At 43.7% G+C, this 12,222-nt stretch overlaps 1 protein-coding gene across 5 annotated transcripts in view; it reads left to right on the plus strand.

The window, feature by feature from the left end:
- PALD1 (phosphatase domain containing paladin 1) overlaps positions 1-12,222 on the plus strand; it is a 181,646-nt gene that overhangs the window by 108,868 nt on the left and 60,556 nt on the right. For all 5 annotated transcript variants that reach the window (XM_081954018.1, XM_081954017.1, XM_081954016.1 and 2 more), the window contains 6 exons: positions 576-671; positions 3,917-4,051; positions 4,829-4,945; positions 6,509-6,688; positions 10,641-10,838; positions 11,334-11,474. In XM_081954018.1, the coding sequence (XP_081810144.1) occupies positions 576-671; positions 3,917-4,051; positions 4,829-4,945; positions 6,509-6,688; positions 10,641-10,838; positions 11,334-11,474 (867 nt within the window). The remainder of the gene's footprint in view (positions 1-575; positions 672-3,916; positions 4,052-4,828; positions 4,946-6,508; positions 6,689-10,640; positions 10,839-11,333; positions 11,475-12,222) is intronic.

Consider the following 12,222-nt stretch of genomic DNA (forward strand, 5'->3'; position numbering starts at 1 on the left):
GTGTTGGAAAATCATGGTCTTAAACATGAATCCCCAATCTTGATTGGAATCTTCACAAAATGGCTGCTGAGAGATTCACTTAGTCACAAGATGCCTGTCGCAGTGACATAAACATATACCAATTTGCTGGCAACTCCTTAGACCAGAATATTTTGAACTTCCCTTGATCTTTTTTATTTTCTAAGATTTCTGAGGCTCAGTTAGATTTCTAGAAATAAAACTTAAGCTGTTTTTTTGCTTGTTTATTTTTTAAAATTATTTTTAATTTCTTTTTAATCATAGATATATATCTGTGATGTCATCATGATTTGAGAAGCATCTCAACTTATTACTGCTAATAATAGATTATAAAGATATTTAGGGTGTGTTAGTTGTACTGTAGCGTAGTGTTAAGTAATAATTTACATTGAGAGGCAAATTTACAAGTTCATTTGCATCTCTCTCTCTCTGTTCTCTGTGCATAAATATAGTTGGTTCATTGGAATAAGTTAGATGCTGAAAAGTGTATATTTTCAGTTTAGCATTCCATAAACTATATACAATTACCTGGATTGTTATATCTGTTTGTTTTGTAGAAGAACAGCACCAAAGAGTGTTTCCTTCAGAAGACATTACAGAGACTTGAACGCTACTTCTTCTTGATTGCTTTCAATTATTACCTTCATGAACAGGTGAGCGTACCTCCATGAATCATCATCTTGCAGTGTGCACTTTCCAATCCCTGCTGCAGACGAGTGACTCATAACAATCATGTTTGGCCATGCATTGTCTCAAAGGTCCATCTGTTCCTTCATGGTTTATCAGGGTATAGTTCATATGATCAGATATACCGTAACTAAATTACATCTCCCATTCACTCAATACCCAATAAGTAAATGAGGGAAACGGCACTTTGTTCATTATTCATAGACTAGGGCTGTGGGGTGGGTGGGTGGGGAACCTGTGGAGATTGGGGAAGGCACGGGCAGCAGAAATGAGTAGAAAGATAGGGCGCGCTGGAGGGGAACCTGTAGACATCGGGAAGACCCCACCCCCCACACATACGTGGCAGAGACCCGAAGACCAGCTGGCCAGCAGGAGACGTGTGCACATGTGCAGTGGAGCTGGGCTGGGGCAATGGCTGGCGTGCCTGCAGAGAGGGCTCTGCGTGCCACCTGTGCCACGCGTGCCATAGGTTCATCACGGCATTATAACATTGTATATATGTTACCTATACAATGCCTCTTAAGGGACGGGGTGGCTCAGTGGCTAAGACACTGAGCTTGTCGATTAGAAGGTCGGCAGTTCGGCGGTTCAAATCCCTAGTGCTGTGTAAACGGAGTGAGCGCCCGTTACTTGTCCCAGCTTCTGCCAACCTAGCAGTTTGAAAGCACGTAAAAAAGCATGTAAAATGCAAGTAGAAAACTAGGAACCACCTTTGGTGGGAAGGTAACAGCGTTCCATGCGCCTTGGGAATTTAGTCATGCTGGCCACATGACCATGGAGATGTCTTCATACAGTGTTGGCTCTTCGGCTTTGAAACAGAGATGAGCACCGCCCCCTAGAGTCGGGAATAACTAGCACATATATGCGAGGGGAACCTTTACCTTTACCGTACAATGCCTGTTAGACTTCAACTTTTTAATAATGATATTTAATATCTTAAATAATTGTATATATGTGTGAACATTAAGTTCAGCATGGCTTCTTGATGAATGTACCTCAAAGTGCCTTCTCTGCTATGATGGTCAGCCAGACTCATGTCAACGTTATTTCTTTCTGGAGCCACTTGAAGATTTGGCTTTTTATTATACTGTTGGAACGTAATAGCTACTGCCTGTCTATGGTTAATTATCGTTCCTGAAAATCTATGCCTCTCCACTATTAATCTGAAGTCACTACAGTTTTATTATTTTAATATCTTTCATTTTATTTTATTTTTAACATCTATTTAATAACTGTAAACCCCCTGAGTTTCTTGAGTTATGTGGGTTCTAAATAACACCTTAGCTATCATCTCTAAACCCTGAATCAACTTCTGAATAGGCTACTTAATGGAAATTTGCTTGGCTAAATCTAGTTGAGTGCTTCCCTGCTCAGTGTGTTGAAAACTTTAGAGTGCCATCTTGTGGCCTCTGACTTGTTGCCTTTTTGTTGTTGGTTTTTTGGTTTTGTTTTTTGCACTGGTGCTTGTACCATGGAATATCCTCTTCCCTGAAATTTGTCAGGGAGCTTCTATTACATCTTCTAAATGTCCATTAAATATTTGTCTTCAGCCAGTCTTTCCTGATATAGAAGTTAGATCAGTGGAAATATGCAACCGGTATGTTTCCAGGTGAAATTCAAGATGCTAGAATAGAATAACAGAGTTGGAAGGGATCTTGGAGGTCTTCTAGTCCAATTATGCTTAGGTAGGAAACCCTCTACCCATGATGGCGAACCTATGGCACGCATGCCAGAAGTGGCACATAAAGCCGTCTCTGTGACCATGCAAGCCATCGTCCTAGCTCAGCTCTACCCCACATGTACACGCTTCCCGCTAGCCAGTTGATTTTCGGGTCTCTGCTGCACATGCGGGAGATGCGCACGCAGGCATGTGGGGCGGGGGGTGCGCTGCTCCCCCTGCACCCCATTTTTGATCCCAGGAGGCTCTAGGGAGGCCTGCTAGGCCCAAAATGGGCGCAGGGGGTGTGGTGCCCCTCCCCCCGTGGCCCATTTTGGTCTCAGGAGGCTGCAGGGAGGTGTACTAGGCCCAAAACAGGGCACAGGAGGAGGTTTGTGCACTCATGTGCAGGGGGCACACATGCATGCGCAGGGGGCAGGCCACATGGGTTGTGGGTTGTGTGCGCATTGCATTATGGGTGTGGGCGCATGCTTTCAGCACGCAAGGACAAAAAGGTTAGCCGTCACTGCCCTACACCATTTCAGACAAACGGTTGTCCAATCTTTTCTTTAAAACATCCAGTGTTGGAGAATGCTGGTTTTCACCTTTAAAGGCCTACAAGGCTTGGGACCTGATTACCTGAGAGATTACCTTTACCTCACCCATCCAATTAGATCTAGCAGAATGGACTGCCACAGATTTGTCAACCATAGAGTACCAGCTGGGAGGGATTGAAGATGGGCTTTCTCCACAGTGACCCCTACTCTATGGAACATCCTCCCTTTGGAGGTCAGAATGGCCCCAATCCTGTTAGCCTTTTATGAGGCCCTAAATTCCTGGCTATGTTCACAGCCTGAGGTGCTGAATGTATCAAGGGCCTCATTTCCTGGCTGTGCTATTAACTGGCCAAGTATCACAGTTGCTTTATATATTTCTTTTTCTTTTGGCTGCCTTTATTATTTTCTGTTGTTTTAACTGTAGCATATTATTTGAATTGCAATCAGAGTCAGTGACTGAAATGGGCAGTTATACAAACCAAATGAAGGAATCTATATATGTAAAAGCGGCTGTGGGTGTGTATGTTCCAGCATAACTCTGGAACTCCTCAAGCAATTTCAACCAAACTTGGTACACAGATGACTTACTCTCTGGAAACAAATACTGTGGGGGTAAGACACCCCTAAAATCCCTCGGAGTGTGTGTTATGTTAAGATACAGCCTGTTGTGCCTTAAAATGGCTTCTACTGTACTGCCGTAAAATGGCTTCTACTGTGCAGTGCTGTGGAGTTGCTATGGTAACGGCTTCACAGTATTCCACAAGGGGGCTCCCTCTGATAAGGGGGAAAATCCAACATTAGAAATTACGTTTGGTCTGGACATTTTCCCCCTATAAATAAATGCAGTACCTGGGCAACGCCAGGTTATCAGCTAGTAAATAAATAAATAGATACACCTCAGTGGTCTGAAAACCAGATCTTTTGATAAGTTGAAGTGATGACGAGTACACCCCCTGTTCCTGAAATTGTCCTTTTCTTCTTTCTTCTGGGCTGGCAGTATCCCTTGGCTTTTGCTCTCAATTTCAGTAGATGGATCTGCAGACACCCCGAGCTGTACAGACTTCAAGCCAACATGAATCTGTCAGAGCTTACAGTCACAGCGGAACACATAACTAAGGGAGTACGGGTCCTGGTGAGTGCCCTGTGTTGTATCTTCTTAATCTTTGGATTTCTTTCTTAGTGCTCCTTCCACAGTGTGAGAGTCATTGTACTAAATAGATCAGTTAATAGACTATTATAGCAATATTCTTGTTGCTGAGGTTGAGCTTAGTTCAGAGCTAGGACTGTTTGTTCCTCTCAGTTGCCTTGAAATTAATTTGTAATCTTCTCTAAAGTCAAGTTCTTAAGTTTCCCCCCTGCATTTGTAAAGAAAGCAGGTTTTTTTAAAAAAAGTAGTAAGGGTTCAGCAAACTTTGCATATGTAGCTTACCTCTTCCATGATTATTTGCAGAGAACACTCTTCTGTAGGTGTGCCCTGCTTTGTGGGAGTGGCTTGCCAGCCATGTGACTGGGTGGGCGTGGCCAACTTTTAAAATGTGGTGAAACTCACTTAACAACGCTCTTGCTTAGCAACCAAAATGTTGGCTCAGGAACTCTGGCATTGAAGCACGCAAGTCTTAAAGCTGTCAAGTTACAAGACCCTTTCACCCCTAACACTTTAGAAAAAAAAACCCAGGGGTGTTCAAACTTGACAGCTTTAAGACTTGTGGACATCAACTCCCAGAATTCCTCCTCTCTCTCTTCATCTTGATGATGGGCGGATGGGCGGGGGGAGGGAGCTGGAACCGGTTCTAAACGGCACTGTAGATTTGTGGAACCTCTTCTATAGAAGAGGTTAGAACTGGCAGGAACCCACCCCTGGTTTATATGTAAAATGAACAAAGGCTTCATACGTTTATCACTGCTGTAGGTTGTGGATGAACGGTTTTCTCCAGATGTTCTTAGTACCATCAAAGACATGAATGTGGCCAATTTCCGGAGAGTTCCTAAAATGCCTGTGTATGGAATGGCTCAGCCCAATTCCAAGGTAAGTGTGGTTTCCATTAAGAGATTTTGTTGGGACCAGGTCAATCCAAACCAAATTCCCAAACTGGAATTTAAGCAGAAGCTGTACTAATGCTTCTAGATCAGTGTTTCTCAAACTTGGTGACTTTAAGTCCTGTGGACTTCAACTCCCAGAATCCCCAAGCCAGCATAGGACTTTAAGCCACAGGACTTAAAGTCACCAAGTTTGAGAAACACTGTTCTAGATGTTCCAATTTGGTACTTAATTGCAACCAGACTATCTTCTACTTAGGACCTATATACCAGTGGTGAGATTCAATTTTTTTTACTACCAGTTCTGTGAGCATGGCTTGGTGGGCGTGGCAGGGGAAGGATACTGTAAAATCTCCATTCCCTCCCCACTCCAGGGGAAGGTTACTGCAAAATCCCCATTTCCTCCCAATCAGCTGGGACTCGAATAGATGGGAGCGGGGCCAGTCAGAGGTGGTATTTACTGGTTCTTTGAACTACTCAAAATTTCCGCTACCGGTTCTCCAGAACTGGTCAGAACTTGCTGAATACCACCTGTGCTGTATACTGCATGAGCCAGAAAGAGGGCTGAGAAAATACCTACAGACCCCTCACATCCTGGATATAAATTATTTCAAGTCCTTCCCTCAGGATGCTGCTATGGAACATTGCATGCCAAAACAACCAGACCATAAAGAGACACACAGTTTCCCCCTCCCCCCCATGCCATCATTCTGCTAAACACCTAATTCTCACTGTACTGTCTTATGTCTAAAGATACCTAACAATGTAGTAGGGCTGTATTGCTATTATCCTTCTCATCTTTCTCCTCATCTTTCCTACTTACCTTCTCCTATTGGTATCTTATCATTTATCACTTCCTGCTTGTATCTTATGATTTATGGTAGTGTCTTATGATTTATGATCTATGACTTATCACTTTGGGTTTTTTTATGTACACTGAGAACTTATGTATGCACCCTGAGAGCTTATGCACCAGAGACAAATTCCTTGTGTGTCCAATCACACTTGGCTAATAAAGAATTCTGTTTCATTCCATTTCGTTCCACTCTATTCCACTCCACTCCACTCTTAATAGAATCTAGCAGAATCAATGATATATTTTAAAGGAATCTAGCAGAATCAGTAATATATTGTAAAATAGAAGGATTTTTTTTTTAAAAAAATATTTTTCTCTGATATTCCTTGAAAACAGTTTTGGAAGTTTTTGAAAGTCATGTCCCCCCCCCCCCCCGACTTGGCCATTATCAGAATTCTCAATCCCATTGCCTATCTCCACGTTGCCTCATATGGTCAAGGCCAAAGATAGTTTTCAATGCCTGCCTGCTCATTTGTCTGCTCGGAGATTCCTGTTCCAGTGAGTTCACTTCAGAAGGCCTCTTATCAAAGCTGATCTGAAAGAAACAACCACCGCTGAAGGGGTCTCTATAGTTCTTTGATTTATTCATTTGATTTATTTGTAATAGCCTAAGGGATAGGCTTATCATCTGTCAATCTTTGTAGATAATTTCCTTGGTTTTCCTTTTTAAGACACTGTGAGTGTTCTTCTATTTAGGCAATTGGGAATGTCTTGAACTACCTGACAGATGCAAAGAGGAAACATTCTCACATCTTATGGATTAATCTCCGTGAAGATATAGTTCTAGAAGAGAATGAACAAACCTATACCTTACGGGAAATTGGCAATCTGGAACAGCAGATCACAGTACCTGTAGCATCCTCAGAACAACTAGAGGTGAGACCTTGGACACTAGAATTTTCTGTTGATTCCTCTGCTTACTTGTTCTGCTAGCAAATTTCTTACTATCTACAAAGGTCTTGATCGCAGGGGTGAAATCAATTTACCTTCGCTACCGGTTCACAAGTGTGAGTGTGCATGCACCACCTCTGAATTACTCATGCTTTGAGTAATTCCCCATTTCATTGCACTTACTCTCTTGCAAGTAGAAGGCGGAAGGGAAAAATCCAGAATCCCTTATTTTTTTTCTCTTCCACATTTTATCTTAATATATCAATTGGATGAGTTCCATATTTAAAGCAGATAAATAAAGCAGCTTGTGATATTTATTTCTTGACATAACGTCCTTCTCATGTCCACGTAAGCCTATCGGTCACCATCAACAATGTTTTAAACCTAAAAGGAACTGGAAAATGTTTTTTTTCTATTTTTAGAATGGGTACAGGATATGTTCTTCCTGTAGAACTTGTGGACTTCAACTCCCAGAATTCCCCAGCCAGCCTGCTGTCTTAAAGTCTTAAAGTTCCCAAGTTTGGACACCCCTGCTGTAGAATGTATTCATTTATGGCTAGTCCTCAACTTACAACCGCAGTGGGGACAAGAATTTCCATTGCTGAGCAAGGTGGTTGTTACCTAAGATGGGGCTGATTTTACAACCTTTTTGCCATGGTTGTTAAGTGAATCACTGCAATGGTTAACCCAGGGGTGTCCAAACTTGGCAACTTTAAGACTTGTGGACTTCAACTCCCAGCAGAGCTGGCTGGGGAATTCTGGGAGTTGAAGTCCACAAGTCTTAAAGTTGCCAAGTTTGGACACCCCTGGGTTAAGTAAATCAGTTGTTTGTTAATCAAGTCTGGCTTTCCCCATTGACTTTGCTTGTCAGAAGCCAGCTGGGAAAGTGACAGATGGGGATCCCATGACCCAAGCCATGCTGTTATCTGCACACGCCATTTGCCAAGTGCACACATTTTGATCACATGCCTGTGGGGACGCTGCAATGGCTGTAAGTGCAAGGACCAGTTGTAAGTCACTTTTGGGGTCCATTCTAATTTCAGATGGTTGTTAAATGAATGGTTGTAAGTTGAGGATTACCTGTATTCAGTTTGCCCCTCCTGCAGTCCATTAGACTCTTGTCAATTCATGGCATAAAGTAATAATAACACATTCGTAGTAAAAGAAATTAAATACGTCACTCAGTAGGTAATTAGATTGGTATAATTCCATCACAGCGTGGCCTCTGAAGCAATACGATCTTTGACAATCTGATCATGAATTGTGAATCTGTTCCATAGCCTAGATCCATGATGGCGAATCTATGGCTCATGTGCCAGAGATGGCACACAGAGCCCTTTTTGGGGGCACACATGCCATCACCATCTTCTCTTCTGGGTTCCATCATGCGCATGCATGTCGGACAGCTGGTTTGGTGTGCATGTGCTCTGGCCAGCTGCTCTCTTCTGAGTTCTGTTGTGTGCATGTGTGTGCATGCACACAATGGAACCCGGAAGAACAGCTGGCTGCCATGCGCACGCACACCAACCAGCTGCTCTCTTCCGGGTTTCCCGCACTCTGGCACACACACGCACCCTGCAGTGTCAGCACTCGGTGCCTAAAAGATTAACCATCACTGGCATAGATGAATCTCCTTTCATACCATAAAAGATAACAGAATAATCTGAGACTTGATATTCAAGAGTAATTCATTATTGACATTTTGTCTACATTATTTGTAAGATGCTGAAGTGTTAAGCCGGGATTTTGTAACCCCTGAATTGTTGAATAAACTTTAGTGGCCCAGTTGGCACATAACATTACGTTTTTTAAAAAGGAGTTAATACATCATGCTAATCCAGAGGTGGGGAACTGTGACCCCTTTATGACTTGTGGATTTCAACTCCCAGAATTCCTGAGCCAGCATGGAAGTCCACGAATCATAAAAGGGCCTTAGTTCCCCACCCCTGTGCTAATCAATAACAAAGCAACATTCTGACTTTGTGTATGGACAGTTCTGGAACAGAGAAACCATCTTTTCACTAACCAGACATAATCATGTGGGATAGATGTTTAAAGGCAGAGGGCTCTTTTATGTAATGCGGGAAAATTAGGGTTAGTCAAACATTCCTTGACATGGGAGCCAACGAAGATAATTTTCTATTCTCCAATGAACACTCTGGGGGAAAAAAAGTCTTGTGAAATACAATGTTTTTGGCAATAAGTGATTAAAGACAGGCATTGATTTCTGTAGAAATAATAGGCAAAGTAATTTCTTTATGTCATGTCGTTCTTCTTGGCAACAGTTGGATGCATGCCCTTTTGTGCATTTTATATATGACAACAACAACCCAATTCAATTATATTCTCAAGGAACTTCATATAAAATATTTTCCCAAATTCTGTAAACCCTGGTAAAGGTGTGCAAGGTGTGTATCATCACACGTTCAGGGAAAGAAAATATTGTGGACTGCCAGAGGCCAGCAGAGCTGGCAGCAGATTCAGACAGTGAGGAGGTTGGGGACGAACATGGGCCAGTCCTGGAGTCTGGCGAAGTCTCTGATGAGGGCTTTGTCAGAGGCAGAGAGAGGGCCAGGGGAGTCAAACATCAGTGGAGCAGAAGAACAGCTGGAGACTATTCCCAGTGTGCACATGCTTAGAGTTGCCAGATGAAGGGAACAGCTAAGGAACAAGGGTCGACTTGGGAGTAAGGCCACAGGTGGATGGTGAATGGCCCCTCCCATAGGGAATGAAAGAGGAGCGAAACAGGAGTGGAGTTTGCAGGAGACAATTAGTTCATTCCTGCATTCTTGCCAAGTATTGCAGCATCTGAAAGATATCGGCCTGGCCATCTTCAAGCCTGATAAATTGTGAGCTATCTTGAAAGACTGTGGGAGAGGAAAGACTTCGCTGGAGAGGAATTCACTGTAAATTAAATAAAAGGGGTTTATTGGGATGAGGACTCGGCTTCGTGCTGCTGGGGAAGCCTAGGTCAGAACAGAAAAGACAAAAATAGGTATTGTTGATACTCTTCTTCTTTCTACTAAAGTGATATCAAGATGCTAAATAACAGATTTTGTTCCTAGTCTTTGTCCTGCTTAGTTGCAAGGTCTGGATGTTTTGTACTGATTGCTCATTGCAGTTTGGATGTTGAAATGATCAATGTATTATGAGATGAGGGCTTTTGTTTTCAAGATATTTTTCTGTAGAGTCCCATGCTGATTTGAGGCTTAGAAGAGGTGACTAAACCTGTGGTTCTCAACCTTTGACCCCCTTTAAATACGTTTTGTGGTCACGGATCATGGCCGTAAACCCCCAAGTATTAATTCAAGATTTAAATCATAACATTTCTTCAAGACTTCATGGGATCCCTTGTGATGATATTACGCACACACACACACACACACACCCAGTTGAGAACCACTGGACAAAAACACTCACTTAGCTGGCTCGTAAACCTTTGGCAGGACTTAGTCCAGCACCTTAACCATTACATCACACTAGCATAGCAGAGAGTGATACAAATAAAAAAAAGATTTTGATTTATGTACATATGATTGAATATATGAGCTTTTGTTAGAAATACTAACTTTGTAGATTTACAGAGATTCTATATTGGAGAGGAGTGAGGCTTTTTGCCTTGTGAAATTATGCAGCATTTTCCCTCAGTTGAATTCCCCCCCCCCCCATTAATTTATGCATTGTAAGCATAAATTGCATTCCATAAAATATCCAGTTTCTCGGGTGAATAGTTGGTTTTCTATTTCTATTTCTATTGTACTAGTGTACTCTTCAACCTGGTTCCCTCCAGTTGTGTTTTTATGATTCCTTTCTCGATGGAAATACGGGCATTGTATTCCAACCTACCTGGAGGGTATCGGGTGAGAGAAGATTAAGCTTCTTGAAGATAGCACTGAAAGAGATGAATGACTCCCTTGTTTCTTTGACACTGCTTCAGAAACTAGAATCTGCCTTGAAGAATGATCTGTTGAAATCCCAGAAACGGATTGAGGTTTATTTGGAACAGGAGAAGCAGATGAAAACGTTGAAATCATGCTTAACCATGCAGGAGATATTTAACCGGCACAAAAGCAATTGCCAAGGGCTGGCCTACAAACGGATCCCAGTTCCAGATTTCTGTGGTCTGAAGGAGAAGGTAAGCAAGCACCTTAGAAGTTCCACTTCTGCTCAGTGGTGGGATTCAAATAATTTAACAACCGGTTCGCCCAGGATCAGGTTGGCTGTCGTGGGAGGCGTGGCCCGTTCCCGTCCTTCAGCTCCGCTGCCCATGCGGGACAAGTCTCCCGCGATGACCAACCTGATCTTGGGCGAACCAGTTGTTAAATTACACCCACCACCACCACCACTTGCTATCAAAGTGGATCCTGGGCATTGCGCTGCAATGGAGAAATGGGAAACGGAGCGGCCGGCACAAGGGGAGGAGGAGGAGGAAGGAGAAGAAAGAGGGAAAGTGGCCATTTAGTGAAACTATTCATTTAAATGGATGTTTTTTTGTAGGGAAACTGGCAAAAAGAAACACTTCTCAAATTTTGGAGGATCCATTTAAGTGATTTGGAAGTTAAAATTTGTTATCTTGCCATCTGAAAAAAAAAAAGTGATTTCTCATGACATCTTTGGTTTGTGTCCCTAGGACTTTGATCAGATGCTGGAAGCCATGAAGGGTGCACTGGCTGAAGACTCCCACACAGCCTTTTTGTTCAACTGTCACAGTGGCAGAGGAAGAACTACAACAGCCATGGTTATTGCTGTCCTCATCCTTTGGCATTTCAAGGTATGTGCTCCCTGGGAGCGGCATGGGCAGAACAGCCTAGAGCAGGAGTGTCAAACTCGATTTCATTGAGGTTGTGTTTGATGTCAGGAGTCAGGGTGGGCGTGGCCAGGGTGGGCGTGGCCAGCTCAGTGTCACTTGTGTTGGGGCGCGGGGCCCTCCCAAGCTCTGTTTTCACTGTCATAGGCACCGTCGACTGGTCCTTTGCTGTTTCCATGATGGCCCCGCCGGTAGTGGTGGGCTTCAAAAATTTCAGCAACAGGTTCTCTGCTTGGTTGCTGGCATGGTGGGTGTGGCCTAACCGGTCTCCTGCACCATGGCGGGGGACGGACGGACTATTTTCACCTTTCCCGGGATCCAGAGGCTTTTCTCGAACTTCTGGGAGGGCGAAAACTGCCTCCCCCAGACTCTGGAGGCCTTCCTGGAGGCCCGTTTTTCCCCTTCCACAAGCCTCTGCGTGGGCCCTGCACTTGCTTCGCATCCAAAACGGGCCACGTGGAGACTCCTGAGAGGGGTGTGGTGGGGTGGCAGAGGCAGGGCGTGGTGGGTGGGGCCAGCCAGGGGTGGGATTTGGAGGTTCTCTGAACTGGCCATAACGTTAACTACAGTTTCTCCCAAACCCAGGCGAACCCATAGCAGCCCACCCCTGCCCGTGGGCCAGGTCTAAGTACCCCGCAGGCCACATCTGGCCCACAGGCCTTGAATTTGACACCCATGGTCTAGAGTTATGTAGAAAGTGGGACCTCGTATC

The sequence above is a fragment of the Natrix helvetica genome (assembly GCF_964273705.1).
Source record: "Natrix helvetica genome assembly, chromosome: 5".
Classification (NCBI taxonomy): Eukaryota; Metazoa; Chordata; class Lepidosauria; order Squamata; family Natricidae; genus Natrix; species Natrix helvetica.